Source organism: Aythya marila (assembly GCF_965140915.1).
Source record: "Aythya marila genome assembly, chromosome: 17".
NCBI classification, from domain to species: Eukaryota; Metazoa; Chordata; class Aves; order Anseriformes; family Anatidae; genus Aythya; species Aythya marila.
This window is the reverse complement of record NC_139058.1, coordinates 10,486,218-10,505,544: the sequence shown is the minus strand read 5'-3', so window position 1 is coordinate 10,505,544 and position 19,327 is coordinate 10,486,218. Positions and strand designations below refer to the sequence as shown.

Sequence of the window (19,327 nt, the reverse complement as noted above, 5' to 3'; positions counted from 1 at the left end):
GAATGCAATTTTCGAGATGCATCTATCCTAAGAGTTAGAAATGAGACATCATTTCTATTCCTTATTGAAATAGGTCTTGACAAATTCCAGGAAGTTTTGCATACAGAAATTGTACAGAGAAGAAAACCCAAGCGAGGTTCTTTAAATAGACCATGTTTAGGTACAGCAGGTTTACCGACCTGACTAACTCCTCAGTCTTACCATATTAACAATACGTATTTTTTCTGTACAGTGCTTTGAAGACTACCACTTCAACAAAGTGCTACCTAATTTCCTACTGGGAAGAGCTGAACTGATTATTTTCTGTCAAAATCCACAAGCAGAGATAGTGTAGAACAGCCCAGGTCACAATCCAAGCACAACATCACCTCTTCTTAAATTCCTGGATTGCAAGTGGAAGACGACTGATCTACCGGTTGAGAGCAGTATGGACTAATAGAGAGGTGTCAGATATTTTTAGATGAAAGAGTTCAAATGGAAGCTTTGTCATTCTCTATGATGAGGATTAAAAGCCATGTAATGTCCATCACCTGTAAGTATGCCTAGCTGTCTCCACATTATGCACAAGGGCAGGCAGGCACCAACTCCAAGTGGGCAGGCACCAGCCCCAAGGCAGCTCTTACGGACACTGCTGAGATCTCTGTATCTGAGTTAACATCAAGGTCCTGCAGAGCCACACCAAGTCAGTGCTGTATAATAGCAAGGGGAAAATGTTGATTTTAAATCAGAAGTCTAAAGGAAACTAAAATTTGTGCTAATCCATCAATGCAGGGTTTGTTGAACAACTCCAAAGTTCAGAGAGCTGGAAAGTGCTGGAGAATGACAGCGCTCCGCTAGGCCAGTTTTTGGCTAGAGAAACATCCCCCGGCAGTGCCAGGTGCTTGTTCCAAATAGTACAACTTTGCCAAAGCTCCACATTCTCTAGGCTTTCAATTTCAGCTGCCAAAAACTACAACATGATCTTTACTTCCTCAAATGACATTTCTCATCAGATCAATTCGGCATTCAGCAGCATCATTTTAGAAGGCTGGTTGCTATGACAATGCTTTGTGGAGCTCTGTTAAATGCTGTCAATTCATAGGTTGAAAGAACTAAAGAACTGGCTATTTGGGGCCTTCGGAGCAGTTCTTATCTAGAATCAGAACAGTGTTAGGGAGCTCAGAACGCTTTAAAGTACTCATGGAAATCACGAGCTTTACTAAAGAATTAACATCCTACAGATATTTTAAAATGCCTTTTTCCCCCCAAAATACATTTCCCTAACCATAACTGTATTTCCAGCTGGCTATATTTGTTTTCCATTGCCTGGTTTCTGTTACTGCTCTGTCCCACTGTGATCTTGAAGCTGTGTACCAGACAGACGATTCAGATTTGTAAGAATAACAAGAGGAAAACAGATTGCAAAGACCCACACTTTCAGAAACAGAAAAGGAAGGGGAAAAAAAAGCATCAATAAACATCTCACTTTACAAAAATAACTGCAGCTTTTCATAACAGTTGCTCATCTGAGATAGGTTCAGAAACTAGTAAATATGCTGTTAGGGTTACTGCAGACTTACTTCAACAGGCAAGAAGCATTTCATATTGGAACCAACAAATAAAACTGCATTTTTTTGTTTTATTTTCTGGTAACTTCAGATCTTCACCTCCTTTCTCTCTGAGCATTCATTTGAGCTGCCTAATGTAAGAAGCAATAAGCCTCTCCACTTTACAGCAGTCTTGCATTTTGGAAGCAAGAAATGTGGAAATTAAACTTGTCCTGAAGTCTTTATTGTGCTTCACATGGACTCATAAGACTAACATATCAACAGTTAGGGGAAAAATGGTTCCTGCTTTTTCTACCTTTATTTTCACGTCTGGCTGTGCTCTCACTGCCTGCTACAAACAGCTCTACGTGCACAATTTGTAGAAAATATTTACGTGGAAAACTGCTCTGAAAAGCTCTTAATCACCACTATCATGTAGAGTAAGTACTCTCAGACTTGTGTAAAAAACTGCACTTGGCACTATGGTTGCTACTGTCCACAAAATCATCTTCCTTTCCTCAGTCTCCACCAGTGCTTTTCTTCACTTCCCCACAGATGTCTACTTTAAAAAAAAAAACAAAAACAAAAAAAAACAGCCCACTGTGTACAACCTTCACCTATGTCACTCCCCCATGCTTCTCTTACACTAGCCTGAAAGCAAAGGAAACCAAAGGAAACTGCCTGAAGTCAGTTCTCCCTTCACTCCTTCCATAAACCTTTAAAGACACCTCTATTCAAATAATGATAACAATAATGATAATAATGACCAGATAAACCAGACCTTCCTTCCAGTCATCCCTTCTTTACAGCACTTCATGCTATACAGACTTGCTGGTCTTCGGGGCGAAGATCTGATTTCACCTTTATCATCGTGCAATGCCAGACTCTACGGAAAGCCCCAAAACATTCAGCAATCTTCCCCACCCCATCCCAAAGTACATCTGAAGGCCAGAAGTGGGTGGGTGTTTCACAAATTCGGACATCACCGCATTTAATTTTCCAGCTGTTCACTGCCCAGCTCTTACCCATGAAGACACTTAGACCACAATGTTCTTTTTCCAAAAATACCTGAAAACACCTTTGTGCAAGCTTTACAGAGATTTAAAGGATTTCTGAAGAAAATGTATAAATATGCATCTGCCCAAAATAATAACAGTGACTTCACATGTTGTCCACGAAGTTACTTATTTTTCTCAGTGTAAAGATAAGTGCAAAAAAGCAACAGGAAGAGAGAGAATGCTTCCAGTAGCAGTGCTGTCAGAGGCTAATACTTAAATTCTTGTAGAACTAGAGCCTAAGAGATGCTCGAGATAAGCTGAGATAGAACAAAAAGATACCAAGTATATTTTGATACGTGTTGACATTTCTGTTCTGATAACTACTGTGTTAATTACAGGTTTCCTGCTTTCTCTGGAAATAATGTATTCAATAAAACAGCACAAATAAGATTTGATGGGAATAGTGGAGGTTGAAATCATCATTCCTCCTTATCTGAAGCCAGTTAACATACATGAGAGAAAACTTCCCTAGGGATAAGTTCTTGATGAGGATTCACTTCAGCGTACTGATGGGCTCATACAGCAACACTCCAGTTTAGCAGGACTGCAGCTGCAGTTCTGACTGTGCATATTAGCCAACGAGTTATATTAAAGTCTATCAATCAATATCTGAAAGGTTACAAGAAGTTTTCAAAACACTTTCCTGAAAGCAATCTATCAAACAATACAATTTCCCTAGCAGCTGCAGAAATCTAGCTTAGCAGATTCCAAAAAAAAACAGGAGGACCTTTGCACATGAAGATGTCACTCAAATCCTTCTCAACTTTTTTCATATTGACTATTTCAAACTTATTATTTGGTTCAAACTAAATCACTACAAGATCACATAGCCTAACCTGGAAAGATTTCCTGCTTAATATATTTAGTGATCCAAGATGTATTTCAGATTAGTAAACTATCTAAAAAATCACATTTCACTTGGACACACATAAGCATGCTCAGAACTTTGTTTACTTATGTAGCCATGGCTGCGAATTCAGTTTGGGACACACCATGCTGCAATTTGTTTTCATAAATACCATATTCAGTATTGCCAGAAGCTGTGAAACACATGGAATCTGGTGCCATTGCCGGCTAACCCTTACTGTGAGCCCTCAGATGCCAATTTCAGACATCCTATGCTCTGCAAGCAACTATAGACAAGGCAATTAGACTTAGGGTGCTTTTTTCTTACCAAATATAAGTTTAAAGGATGCATGTTATTAAATGTGATTTGTAAGTCACAGAAATAATTGAGCTTGCTTGCAAATAGCAATAGTAATTTACACTATATAAGGTTTCCTGCATCAAACAGCTTTTTTCACAAGATGCCAGAGTCTGGCCTTATGATAAAGTCAGCAAGAAATCTTGGGACCTTCAGTTCAAGCTAAAATATTTAACAGTCTGCATAATTACCAGCTCCTGTCTGAGGAAATGAGAGCTTTATGTCAGACACTGATATCACATACGGTGCACGGTCAGCCACAAATTAACCTCAGGGTTTAAATTTCCAGCTGTGGGAATATATATCTTAGTATGAAAGTTGGAAGACTTGATGTGAAGACTCCCCTGCCCACAAGATTTGGAATTGTAAGAGTAAGAAACCTAAGTCTGAATTACTTCTTTCCCTTAACTACTTCACTGAAAGATCACAGTACACATACCATTAAAACCATCAACTTCTGCTTAAACAGGAATCCAGTAAGTAATCTTGTTCCTTAGGAGATTCTTTATTTATTTATTTAATATAAACAGGAAGACTGAAGGTTCAAATAAAGGCAACAAAAATCTCCTTATTTTAGGCTTGGAATGTTGGCAGCTGCCACAAGGTCATACGGGATAATATAATCCATTTTATTCAAGCTTTACATTCCAGAAGACCAGCAATCACAACTGGAGTACTAAACTGAAGTATTAAGCAACAAGATTCCTCATATTCTATGTTTTATTCTTGCATTTAAAAGGGAAATTATGCCAGAAAAGCTGTAGAAAGCAGAATTTCTGAAGAAACCGTATTTGCTACAAGATTTCTTCACTCACTCTGATGTGCCACAGAAGTGCAAAACTGACAACAGTCACTACAAAAATCTTATGTAGGAGGAGTAAAATGTCAGAAAAGTCATACCTGATACATCCAGATGTTAAACATCTTAATCATCACTGGGCTTCATCCTCATTTGGGCTTGCATCTGTGCAATCATCTCCTGCATGCGGCGCAGCTGTAAGAGAAAAACACCCACATGTTTAGGACAATTTCTCTTAAACTTCAACATGGAGTCCAAAATCCTGGAAATTTTACATCTTTTTCTTCCATAGTACAAAGCAGATCCTATCTGCATCCTTTTAAGCTAGAAATGTTAAATTCAATCACATAACTGAACACTTTGCTTCTCCTATCCCAGATTCTTTAGAGCATTACATCCAACTTTCACAAGAGTTTTGTAAAAATACTTAAGAGAATTAATCAATAAAATCCAAATCTTTTGAAGCTAGCAATGTTTGCAGCTGTTTGCACCCGTGAATTAATATTTATTCTAGGATAAAGAAAAAACATTCCCATCATGTATGTACAGAGATACAATGCTTGAGTGAGGTGAAGAAGCTTTGCTCTGATACAAGCACTCAAAGCACACTATCCTTCATGAATACTCATCTTGTGGCTAACCAGATAATTACACAAGTTTTTAGAAACAATAACAGCCAAAATTGCCAACAGAATTTAAAAACTTCTTCAAAGGCAACACAGAAAGATGCTTATAAAATTTGGAAAGACAGGATAAACATATTAAACTTTTTTTTTTTTTTTTTTTAGTATCTAAATGATGACATTTTCTTGGAAATAACTGTTTTTCATAAAGACATTTTCTTAGGATGCTGACAAGTTAATTTCCATGTAATAAAAAAATGCTTGTTATGTATCATGCCTTTTTTATCCTTTTTTTTTTTTTTATATATATCATGCTTTTTTTTTTTTTTTTTTTTTTCATTTTTTCTTTCTTAACATTCCTAAGAAAGAATAAGAAACACTAAGGCAGATTTTAAAAATGCATATGCAAATACCTCTAATTTGGTATACAAATAAACAGGTGTTCTGTCGTACAAATTGGAAAAAATAGGCTGCAATTTCCATGCACGCTGTATAAAATGATGCCATTTCAAACTGAAGATCACATAATGGATCTGCTGCTTGCATAGCAAATGCTTATTATTCTAAGAATAATTGTATTGTTTTAATACTCTGCCATTAAGCTTTATTCTTCAGGAATAAATACTTAGAGGATAATCTTCTTGGGGGGGGGGGGGGAAAGGGGGGAGGTGGGGAGGAAGATGATGAAACATTTCAACTCACAATGCACTGTGTAAACAACTATACTGTATTTTCATCCAGGCAATCATAATAGCCACAGAGATACTAGTTACTTCATTACATTCAATCCAGAATGACCTGCAGTGTGCGTGCAAGTAAATATATGCAGTGTTGAGCTGTCTTGATTGTTTTAAACACAAAGAAACATCATGGAACAGGGATAGAATAAGCTAAAGGTGCCTCTATCACTTTTTCTTGCCTTACTTCAGATGTGGGTTTGGGAAAGAGTAAGAGAAAAGACGTGCAGGGATCGGAGCATAGCTGGAGGTAGCAGAGCTTGCCTAGAACTAGCTGGCTTCAGACTGGGACACATCTCTTGCTGCAGCAGCACAGAGAAAGGCTAATTCAGGTTCCTGTGACTACAGCACAGATACACCCTGACAGAAGAAGATTCACACAGGAACAGCGTGGTACAGTTAAGTCTGTAGTGATTATTATATATCCGTCTACCTCTTTCTGCTAAACAGTCAAAAGGCCTCTGATCAAAAAGATGACACTGTTGCAGGAAGGAAGAAAAGCAGAAAGTCTCAGAAATGAAGGGTTGCGTTGATTCCCTGGTTCAGGAAAATAAAGTTTCATAGATGAACCTGTACAAATGTAAGACACCTGGTCTTTTGCATTTCCCCTCTGCAGCTTTACCATCAGAATAAAACCAGCCTATTGGAAGCTCGCCTACTTTCCTTCCCAAGAGCACTTGAAACTGAGCCCTGAAATATTCCCAAAATAGCAGCCATTCAGTAATCACAGTGAAAGATACTGCTGCACATGTATTATGGAGATTTGCTCAAACACAGCATTCTGCTAATAATCAACATCATATTTTTAGACTTGATTACATCACCGAGTCTCACATTTTCTTAACCTTAATTGACACAAACATGCCCACACCATGAAAGAAATCATACGCTGGAAGACTCAAATCTAAGACAGGACAAAAAATTAGATCTGCTCTGCTCCACCATTGAGTAAGATTTTATTTTTACATTTTTACGTAGAGCTCTTGAGATCTACTGGTGAAGAGTTAGTCCTATCCCTTAGTTAAATAATGGCAGGTTGCTGAAGCTTTCAGCATAATTCAGTAGGAAAACCTTCAGGCACACACAAACCTGTTAAACTAAACACGTTGTTGTATCCCATGGCTGTTAGTTCATAGTAAGACATTAATGTCTCCTTTTAATAAGAGAAAGCTGGCCCAAAAATAAAGAAAAATAAAAAGACATTTAAGCATACCTATCTACCAGAGACAACCAGTGTATTTCACTGCATTTTGTTTTGGCTTTTGTTGAGCATTTGATATGCAAACAATCCAGAATGGTTTCTTGTTCTTAAACTGGAGCTTCTCAAGAGCCCTTATCAAACAACTATGCATTTCGTAACAGCATGCTTAACAGGCAACCTATGAGTAATGCTTGATACCGCACACTAAAACCTGACCGTGCTGAAGTTTGAAGTAATAACTGAGTTCAGAGAGAATGCACGTAAATATCTTAAGAAAATCATTTGCACTATATGAATCCTGGCAGCTCAACTGTAAAATTCACAAACTGGCTCTTCTGTGCCTTCCTTCTTTACTCACTCTTTATGTCAGGACTAAAGCTTAGTTTAATCTATTGTGTAACTACTGGGTATCTATTACATGCAACTGCTGTAGCAATACAGAAAGGACACGAGCTTCTAAAATGAGAGTGAAAGTTACTGAGTTAAAAGTGAATCACACAGCTTCCTAACGGATTCCATACCATTAATACAAATCACAAATAAACAGCTTTGCCAACAAGATTTCATCTGTAATGTTTTGCCCAGAATACAGACAAGCACTGCTCCTGTCTGAACAAGGTGTCTCTTCAGTGACAACCCCACAGATATCACAGGAAAAGCAATGTTAAGAACTGAACACTATTTACTTCCCACTGACACGCTTCTCCTCCCCACACCAAGTATGACTATTTCTGTCCATGCTTTTACATAAAAAGCTCCTAACAGAAGAGGCTGCGAGAATAGGACCAGATGGAAAAATGAAGCTGCAGACTGAATTTTCTAATACACCAGGATGTTCCCACAATAGCTGCTGTTGGTTTAAAATACTTTCAGTACCAAAGAGTAGAACTAAACTTGTTAACTGAGGACAAGAAAAATACTCCTGATAAGGTTGCCACATTGGAAAAGCGGCTAACAGAAAGCTAAACGTATACTTTCATAGCATGTGCTAACACTATAAATAACAGAAGTCACTATGGTCACAGCCATCATGCTACATGGGCAGCAAGGACTGTTCTTTCAAAGAACAGCTCAAAAGGACAAAAAACGCAGTTACTCAAAAAAAATCTTCTTCACTCCAGCCTCCAAGGGATTCCCACTGCTAATCATCTGCTAAGGGCCATCTTCTCATGATGTGCTCCCAGGACTCACTTCACAGAAGTCTGCATAAGGTGCACCTCCTTCCCCCTACCTTGGGTAATAACGGTCGACAAAACCAAATTAAACATTAGAGCTGTTTCTATTTCTGTCAGGTCTGGAGGCCTTTATCAGCAGTCACGCTGCCTCCCCACATGAAAGTTTTCACCTTATCTTTCATGAAAATACTTACGCAAATACCTGCAATTCCAGCCAGCTACCGACACATGGAAGCATTTGGCACACCCTCACCTGCCCACGGGGCTGCTGCGAGACCCTGGCACTGCAGGCTGCCCCCGAGAGGGCTCCCATACTAAACCTATGGCAGAGTTCTTGATCTCAACTGCCAAAGGGCTAAAAACAATTTAGGAAGCAGGACAAAGAAAATGTTAACATGGCGATTAATTCTCTCATATTCAACCAATTGTTGACCAACCCCTCTGAAGACACTGGAGCCTGAAGTCTCTGAGTAGCTCACTGGAGGGGAGGAAAGAGAAAAACCTTGTTCCGTGCTGTTTTCACATAATCACAGCCGTAACATTTTTCTGGAAGCATTCCTTCTCAAAAAACTTTGAAAGATTCTCATTACAAGATATTTGCAGGGTAGGAGAAGTATTGCACAACACTATAAACTTTCCTAAGTTTGGGCGCCCATTTACACCACAATGTCAAAATAATCTGAACTGCAGCGTGTTTACAGGAAGGAATGTGGATACCTTTAGTCTCATTTTCACTTCCCAGCTCAGAAAAACAGATCATCACTTGCAGATGAAGAAAAAGCACAACCAGACTGAGCAATAAATCCAAAATGACAGATTAGCTATTCCAAATTGCTGAACTGGGGACCACTTCCTTTGGCATAATAAAAGATCACTTAAAAGTGATGCCTTGATAATGATGATCCTGGCACTAACCCAAGCATTCATTCCTTCCAAGGTTATATAAACCTTAAAAAACTGTAAATAGAACTTCAAGCACCGTTACTGATGGGAATGCAAAACAGGAGGGGAAATGGATATTTGTTTTCTCTGCAAAGGCCATGGAATGCAAACCCATTTCCTCTGTGCCTCTTTCCTCCACAGACTTTTCCCAGTCCGAACCATCGGGACGATACAGAGATGAAGGGATTTCATACCAGCTTATCTACAGAAGATTCAGCAAAGCCTCTTGATCTCTTCAAGACAATAGAATGCAGAGCTTAAAAAATCTACTTGTTTTTTCAAGTTCTATCCTAATCCTCTGCAACTTCAGCAGCAGTTATTCAGAGATGATTACTCCCAGAGGGAACATGCAGAGATCATCCTCCAAGAAATTCAAGACTTCCCCTGCTTAGCCATAATATATAAGAATTACATTACATACATGCATGTAAATACTACATATTCGTTCACATGGAGCAGTCAGCATAGAACAGTATATGATGATGTGCTTACTGTATCAACAGTTTCCAGCAGAAACAGTGACAGCAGTTTTTTTTCAGGTGTAAACCTGAAGACAAATAGTTCTAGAAAGATACTTAAGTTTCTACTTAACTGTTAGGCAAGTATAATTCAGTTTAAATAAAATAAGGGGAAACAGTTATCACTTAAACTCTTTAAGTGTGTCACATGAAACTTTGAAACACTGGATTATAAAAAAGTATTTCCAAGCCGTGCTCTTGACCTTTCCAAAGCATCTAGTACTCTCTGCTGTCAACTGATGGTCTGCTGTTGTTTTGCACATAGGTCAGTGAATCCAAAGCAGTCAATTTGTGTACAGAACACTTGCAGAAGCTCCACTGCCCTAAACACATTTCAACAATATAGCTGCATTTTTATCACTGCACAATTTCAAGTTTGTCGTATTTATTCTCTGATAATTCATATTATTAGCTACTAGTTATGGTGATAAATACAAAAAAAAATCCTAAAAGGAAATGCAGAAGCAGCTGATTATGTCAACATGCCAGGTAACCAGGGTTAGCTATTTTTAAATGTGGATGCTACACAGGAAAAAGGAAATGCATAGACTGAAGTAACTATGCTCCATTAGCTTGCGTGTACTGGAGTCTGAATGTTTCATCTCAGAAACACACAAAATTGCCTGTATTTTTATTTATAATTTCTTACTCTAATTCACTGCATGTATGCATCGGTCTTTTAAATCATGAGTCCTCCATTTATGGACTTGGATCCAAGCTGAATTGGACAAAAGAAGGATAAATAGGAAAAAACAACAACAACAAAATCTTCCAGTTGGCAGAAAGTGTTGCCACAATGAAAGCAGTCATAAGCCTTGGCAGTGTACTACTTGAATTTAAATACTAGGCTAACAATCTCTGAATCTTTAGAACTTCAGAATAAAAATATTAGGTTGAAAGGCTTAGCAGTAACTTGAAAGCAGAGTAAGAAATCAGGGACTAAAAAGATCAAATCCATAAATTGACTGATACAAAAGAAATATTAGGAGTTTTCCGCTGCAAGCTGAGATTGAAATGAAAAAAACATGCACATTAATTGTATCACGGGATTTTTAAGACTTGGTAACCTTTTTCTACTCTGTAGCCACTTAATGCATGGAGAAATTTATTGCTAACATGGTTGTACTAAATCATGCACATCAGAAATGACATTAGTTTACCAGTCTACCCCAACATATGTTCAAAAAAACACATGTAGCTGACAAGTATAAATTGACTTCTTCGCTTAACAAAAAATAGAAATTATGCTTTGAAGAAATCAGCATATGTACTGGAAAAGAACAAAACCCTGCCTACACAACCAGGAGTCCACACACTACCTGCTGTCCATATTATGCAATTAACTTTGGATGGGCAGCCTGTATGTTCAGATTAGGTCTTATTTTTCACAACTCTCATCTTACACTCTCTGGGCAGTAGTTGATGCAGAACACTGAAGTTGGAGCATGGCATATTATATAAGAGAACAAGAAGTTTTAGAAGCTTTGCCTTACCTCAGCTTCTTTCTGCTGGAGGATTCTATCCTTGTCTACAACTTCTTCTTCAACAGGCCTGTTGGACAAAAGAATGAATTGATGGTCTAAGATACAGAAGAAAAAGTCTGCAAGAACAGATTGAAGGCTCATATTTCAGTTAATATAACAATGAAACAGCATGCATGCCTTCTTACAGGGAACAGAAGACATTGTTACACTCACTGGCATCCCTTTTGTAAAAACGCCACCTTCTATCTGTTCTTTGCCTACTTTGCATTCTGTTATTTCCACCCTCTAATTTTCTTCTTCAGTTTCTTAAAATGGGATTAAACAGCAAAAAAATCCTATAGCAATGAAGAAGTCACAAGATTCCTCTGCCACCTGTCAATACTACAAAATCATTCATAAAAGCAGCTGTGAAATAACTGCTTAAGCTATTTCCTTTCCTCTAGGATCAAAAAGCTTAGCTGAATACTTAACAAGTAAAACATAGAGAAGAAATAGTTGCTATCAAGAAAGATGTAGCATGAATAGTTGTGGATTTTTTTATTGCGTCAAATCTGCCAAGGACAGAAGCTTTATAATTAAAAAAAAAAGACTACCATAAAATTGGGCTCAACTTCTCTCTGTAGCTATACATGAAGAAGTACAAAGGAATAAGGAAAAAAGCCAGCATGGCAGTCCTGAAATTACTAGAGAAGCAACATTCTACTTAATCAGATAGACTGTGTCCTATATAAAAACAAACTCTAGGAGGCATATTGTTTTTCCAGGTAGACATCATTAAATAAAAACCTATCTTGCTTGCAAGTCCATTGCTTCTCTATGCATAATTCCATCTGAAAGCATAGCGAAAAGGGAATGGATATCAAAACAAGACCAGCTGTTTGTTAGCAGGGCACTTTGCAAGTTTTAACTCTTCAAGAAAATAATCACATGTTTCACTAACTCCACAGACTGAAATCTCATGAGAAATAATGAGATACAGGGGAGGATTAGTTAGGAGGATGAGAGTGTCAGATACCACAGAGGAAAAGAAGAGACTCACCAGTAACAGGGCCCAGAGGGACACACATACTTACTTGCCAGTTCGTTTTAGCCTCTCTGAACGGAAGTTCTCATAGTGCAAATCTTGGGTCACCTCCTGCAGGTCCTGCATGTGCGTTCTAGAATGAGCAAAGGGCTATTGAACATTTTGTCCTTCTTGTCAAAGGGAAGAGAAACACCCTTTTATCTTCCATTTTCATTTTATATAATGGATATATTCACTGGAACATTAATTACTGTACACCAAGTCTGCCATAAAGCTAAGCAGAATACTGCTTTCATGTTCACTGGTCTTTGAATTCATATTGGTGTCTTACCAATATTATTAAAACACAGAAAGTGTGCTGTTCTTTTCTTGTTCACTTATTACTTTATAGGAGTTTTTTTTTTTTACATGAGCCTGAAGCACAAGAACCTCGTGAAGACCGTTATCTAAAAAGGTAGATTAATTACTAAAATATTTTTTGACACTTAAGTGCTGTTAGCTATAATTTGTAACTGAAAACTAGGCAGAGTTCCTTGGCTAACAGAACAGCTGACATGGCATAACTTTCAATTGTCAAAAGAGAAGAAAACGCTTGCTAGAAATGATGACCAGTAGAGGGCAATCCCTGCCCAGCAGAGAGTAAAACTCACAAAAAATTCACAACAAAATTCAATTTGCAACAATAGCGAGATGTCATAAAAATTACTTAAAGCTATCTACACTGGCAGAATATTTGTATCAGCTGAAGTCATAAAGGGTGAAAGGTATCACATTTAACAAAGGATTTCCCATGCTGGCAGGAAATCTGAGCTTTGCCTTTAGAATACTCATCTTCATGGATTAATCAATCATTTTTGTATTTTAGAAGCCTATCTGCCCCACCCACTGCACTATAAGAAAACTTCAATGTACATGTAAAGCCATAAAAGCAGTTAACATAAGATATAAAAGCTATTAAATGCGTCTTACAAGAAAATATTTTATAAATTTTGCATTAAGTCAGATCAGAGGATCATAGAAGTAAATCAAGCTGCAGGAGTATGCAAAAAAAAAAGTCAATCTACACTGTCACCAGGACAACCACTGAATTCAAGAATATAGGTTCTTATGACTCTCTAGTCATTGTAACAGAATTACATCACCACAGGAGATGGGATAATTTTACCATTACTCACACCAGCATTGTGCGTAATTTAAGGAAATCATTGTGCTCTGGATTTTCAACTTCAACAACTCCCCAGGGATACAGACGGCCTCTGATTTTCTTCCCTTTCACCTCAATAAGTTGATTGGATCCAATAACAGCAAAGGGAATGCTAGCCTAGTTGAGACAAAGCAAAACAAGTTACTGTGTTGAGTTCTGATTGGCTATGGGTTTTTTTGTGGGTTTAGTTGTTTGCTTTTTTCTTTTGAGGAAAGTGCAGAAGTATTATAAGTAACAGACAGGAGACAGGGAAAGGAAGTGTTGACAAACGTATTTTACTAAAACCCTTCTACGTGAAAAAAACAACAAATCCTATTCTGAACAATGCAACCTCTCATTATTAATACCTGCAGTCTTGTTAGGATCAGTTTGTCTTAACAGAACTTGAAAAGGAAATGACGCTTTGCTTTAGGAACACTTGACTGTTGTTGAAATACAGTTTGGGCATAATGTGTCATCTGACATAACATCATGCATGGAAAACAGCCAACAGAAACATACTTCAGATTCAGATTAAAGTATCTGGAGACTGAGAATTTCAGATATGTTCTTCAAGCATCTTTGTAAGTATCACAACACAAAGAGGAAATGACTTCATTAAAACCCTTATTATCTATTCTAACAAGAGGAAAGTTGTTAATTAGTATAGTAACTGCACATTCTCTTTTGCTTACATGTTAAAACGTTTGAGTCAGAAAACAGACAGCAACTCACAGTTCTTGGTGAACAGTTGCTTACATTTAAAAAAGAAAAGTTGTAACACTACATTTGGAACTCTGACAAAGCAAATGGACTAAAAAGGATTATAGTTCACAAAGAAAACATTTTCAATGTATTGAAATGTAAGAAAACTTTTCAATACATATTATAAAGGAATGAAGTATTTTTAGCACACAGTAGGCCTGCATAGTTACTGCAGCAAAATAATAAATTGAGAGATAGTGATACTTGCCTTTAAAACTCTGGTTTGTTCTTTAAATTCCTCATCTTCATCAGAATCTGCATCAGGGAGCTGGTAAATTCTAATGCCATGTTCAGAAATCTCATCCAGAACCTGAGGAGTTTACAAAAAAAAATAGGAAGGAAAATAATAAAATCTTATTTTATTGAAAAGATATTATTAGGTTAAAGATATATGCAATAGATCTACTAGACTGTTAAGTATAGAAGTCTCAAAGCATGTTTTTCTGCTCTAAGTTTGAAAATGATTTAAAAATCCCTTAACAGAAATTATCATTACTTACTCTTTGACTATATTACATTCCATTAATTTCATCCTGCCTATGAAGAAAAAATACCATTTTTCATTTTTCTTCATTCAGACAGATTTAGACCTCAAATCCATAAATACCTTAAGAAGAACAGCTCAAGTTATAAAAACACCCATCCAGCAACCTACATGTTCTGAGAGTGAGAAAATAATCACTCATAAAATGAGCACAGAAACCCACACTACATACTTGGATTTTAAAGATTTTATTCTGCTACTACAAAAAACGTATCTTAAGAACATCGCTGAGATTTGCTAACATAGAGGTTCTCTCTTTAAAAACAGCTTACTAACAGGCATTTAAAATGCCAAAGCATTTGCTGAGATTACCTCTGCACTACACTAATCCATTTGTGATACAATCTACAGAATCAGAAATGGCTAAACACAAACTCACCTGTCTACTCAAAGGGAAACAGACTCACTGACTAAATAAATACATTTTGTGACATTTCTAAAGTATGTTTGTTTGCATATGACCTTAACTAGCATATTTCTGTTCTGTAATAGAGATGAAGATCTTAAACCCTTTTTGGATTTCAGCGAAGCTTTTGATACTGTTTCTCACAGTATCCTTCTAGATAAAATGTCCAGCATACAGCTAGACAAGTACACAATGAACAGCTGGATGGTGGGTCAGGCTCAAAGTGTTACAGCAAATGGGGTTACATCAGGTTGGTGGCCAGTCACTAGTGGGGTACCCCAGGGCTCCATTATAGGGCCAGTTATCTTCAGTGTCTTCATAAATGACCTGGATGCAGGACTCACTACTGCGGTGAAGTTTGGGCATAGGGTTTTCTTTTTTCCCCACTTTTTTTTTTTTTTTTTTTTAAGATAGTAATAAAAAACATTTTTTAAAGCCTATGTAAGGACTTGTGCTGTCATTACAACATATATAGCTGCATCTGTTAAAAAAACAACACACACCATCTTGATATTACAATTAAAACTAGATTTCAAATGCATGAGAGGTCTTAATGAACCTTCACATAGCATTGTTGGGTTCCCTGATCCTCTGCTGTGATAGCATCTGACAGCTACAGTATAAATAAAACTGTCCAAGTAGACCTTGGTTGTTAAACAGTTGTTGAAAACAAAACAATCCCTCACACCATTAGATTAGAATTGACCATGTATGAACCACAGCTGTTTCCATGACAATGCTTTCTTGGCAGGTGTATAAACATCCCCCACAATCACACATGCGCACATACAATATAATATTATTAGCCCATTCCTAAACAGAGTAATACTTTAAAAAAAGAGAGAATTGGGAATAAGTCCTGCCAATAAGCAATTAACAGTTATGTTAGTTCCATTACATTTAAATCAATACATGTTATTATTGCTTTGCAAAATGGAAGATAACTAAACTGTCACCAAATGATAGTAAAACACAAATCTGGAATAGGTTGGGCAGTGCTGCAGTGCGATGCCTTTAAGTATCTGCATAAAATAAGAAAGCACATTTAACCTGACTGAGATCTTGAAGATAAAATGCAAGTGAAACAATAGCGGGAAAGCCAACAACAAGGGGTGCTAGAATAATATATTACAGCTGTTAAACCTAGTGCCTTCCTGAAAGGAAAAAGAAATGCAATAAAAACAAACTGTATTTTATGGTCCTAACAATGAAACAGCATTTTGCTTCTTCAAATCTCAATTTTATTGGCCTCAGAGGATTCTGTGTTCTTAAAGATTAGCCTTCCCATGGGAAATTAAAAAAAAAGTCAAAATATTAGTTCCCCTCTCATGAAGTCATTCTTTTGAGCATGTTTCCTTAGCAGCCTTGCATGGCACAGCTTGTGAATCTCCCTTGCATTTCTTCCCACTTGAGAGTTTTAAAAAATAACTTTGAATTCCAGAAAGACCAAACAGGAATTACTCCAAGCTGGGTTTCCTTTGCAAGCACCACGAACTGATTTTGCTGCTTAGTCCAAAGCAGCAAAACAAAAACATTTTACTTCAGATTGACGGCCAAATGGCAGAGAGATCTTAAAAAAAAAAAAAAAAAAAAAGGCTTCAAGCTGCGTCAGCAAAGCAGGATTTAGATTCTTATTCTTGATTAGAGATTCTGTTAGCAGAGACGCTTTGAGTTAGAACAATATACAGTAGCTAGGCTTTCAAAGCTTTGGAACCACATTATACATTTGACTTAGTATAAACTCAGTTTGTTGAATGACCTTTACCAGCAGAACAAAAATAACGAAGACTGTTGTTTACCTGTTTCCTAACCGCTCCCTCAGACTACAGCGCAACTGCTGTTGATTTCATTAGATCTAGCCCATGCATAAGTGTGGCTTGGTGTAAGCAGAGGCTGTTTTAAAGACTAGACTGAGTAACTAAGAGTAACTTTGCTTTAAACTGGAAGGAACTCAACATGGACTAGCAATACGTTCAAGAGAGGCTGCTTTTAAATTAATCTGTTTATCAAAGGATGTAAATTGCAATTCACCTCCATATTCCACAATAAACAAGTACTGAAAGCCCTCAAATCTAACTGTACCAATTCCAAATTCACATCAGGAAATGCATTTGCCTGAACGACTGACATGTTGTAGCTAAAACCCTGTGTTAACAACCCACAGAAGCAAATGTCTAACAGCATGGGCACTCTACTGTGCGTGACCCTGAGACCAACAAGCAGCAGATAAAAGGAGCACAGAAGAAAAACTCGAGATAATTACAGCAAGCAACGAAACCTAGTAAGATTACGTTCCTCTTCGTTTCACCTAAGAACTGTTTTTGTGAAAGATGAATGCAGCTAGAAGCCATTTTATATCAACTTATTTTAGGCATTTGAACTGGCACAAAGCAGAACATTCAGCATTCCCAGTGAAATACATTGTCAAATATTTCTTTAATGTTCCATTTAAATGCCTGCTTCAACTCTCTCAGCATCATTCTGTTACCAAATGCTGAACCGGAAAATCAGTACCTATGAAAACTGAGCTTGAAGTACGCTGCTGAAAGATCAAATACAATTTTATAAGTAGCAGCAGCTCCATGAACAGTATTGATATCAGATGAAAATCTTTCACCAACTCAGTACAACCACAGAAAAAAGAAAAAAAAAGAAAAAAAGACGGAATAAGCAGCCACACATCTGCTTTGTTATTTCCCTATGAGTGATGTCCCTATAGAGTTCTTTCAATTTGCCCATAGTACCTGTTATCTCCCCATGACATTTGTAGAAGAATGAAATAAAAGCTCAAGAGCCTGGGCACAATTTCTTCCAGCAAGATCTAGAGATCCTTTTTAAGTTGGTGAATGTCTGTTTTTTGTTGTTGCTGTTGTTTTTTTTCCTTCCTTCCACCTAGTTCATCATAAAGCTGATTGCTTTCATATAAACACCTCTGTCCCTTCAGTGGATGTTTGTCTTATGTTGCAGACAAGGTTCAAGGTTCATGCAGCCACAGCTGACCCCACTTTAAATTCTCTCAAAAACAGCAGATATATTCATTTTTTTGGGCAAGTTTTGTTACATCACCAAGCTTTATAGAAACAGAACAGGAACGTTAGTAGTACCTTACTTTGCTAAATTACGGTTGCTTACAAGTCTACACAAACCATAATCAGACCTTTCACTGTGGGGCACTGGTCTTCTCCAAAAAGAAAAACCCTCTAAATTTAGGCTGAAATCAGTTCAGCTAGTGTGCTCTTTTGTAAGGATATCTAACTATATTATTTTCTCAGTTAAAATAAAGCTGTACTTCCTCAAAAAAATAAAAATAAAAATAAACAAAACACAAACCAGAAAAATACCCCCATACAAAAGCACTTGGAGTAAAGATCAAACAACCATTCTAAAGAACTACCAGAAGCTAGAGGATCATAATCTAAATATTAGCCATGGCCCCCATCAGAACCAAAAAGCGGTAGTACAAAAATGAATTAAAAAATAATATAAAAGATTAAGGCAATCTTACCATTAAAAAAAGTTTGCATAATAAAGGCATTTTAGAAGTACTGATTATCTTTATACCCACGGCATAAGTTACTAAATATGTAAAAACTCAGAAGGTATCATTTTGCTTATAGGTTTCAAGTCTGTCACACTTTACAACTGATTGCTCTGCTTTTTAGTCAATAAACCTGAAAAATGCTCATAATCAATAAATTTTACTGATCCACCTTATGTGAACATATAGCCTACTAGAAAAAATGCATATAAGAACACCCACATTTTGATAGTAATGAAGCTATAGAAAGCATCCTGCTAGTAAATCAGCCAACTATCCTACCTCTGTATTACTGTTCTCATTTGTATCATGGGTGCACTTACTAAGAAAATTTCCAGACGCCCCAACTTAACCATGTTTTAGTACAAACAATACAGCACAGTTAGAGCAAACAAAGCAAGTTTCTTTTGGATAAAATTAAATCTGAAGATACACTGTTAGAACATCCTTATCACACTCCCATCACTAAAGGGCATTCAGTCCACTACACTAAATTAGGACTAGTCTGAAACAACATCTGCACTACAAGTATTTCGGAATGATTCAAGTCCTCATTACGAATGGTTTCATACAAAAAGCCTTCTCTACTGGGTGCACTGC

General features: G+C 37.1%; 1 protein-coding gene across 5 annotated transcripts in view; it reads right to left on the bottom strand.

The window, feature by feature from the left end:
* Positions 1-19,327, bottom strand: part of LOC309884736 (septin-2) — a 38,449-nt gene that overhangs the window by 3,815 nt on the left and 15,307 nt on the right. For all 5 annotated transcript variants that reach the window (XM_082773979.1, XM_082773983.1, XM_082773981.1 and 2 more), the window contains exons 8-12: positions 14,448-14,549; positions 13,467-13,612; positions 12,341-12,424; positions 11,277-11,334; positions 4,689-4,782 (exon numbers count right to left, since the gene is read on the bottom strand). In XM_082773979.1, the coding sequence (XP_082630105.1) occupies positions 4,714-4,782; positions 11,277-11,334; positions 12,341-12,424; positions 13,467-13,612; positions 14,448-14,549 (459 nt within the window). In that variant the 3' untranslated portion in view covers positions 4,689-4,713. The remainder of the gene's footprint in view (positions 1-4,688; positions 4,783-11,276; positions 11,335-12,340; positions 12,425-13,466; positions 13,613-14,447; positions 14,550-19,327) is intronic.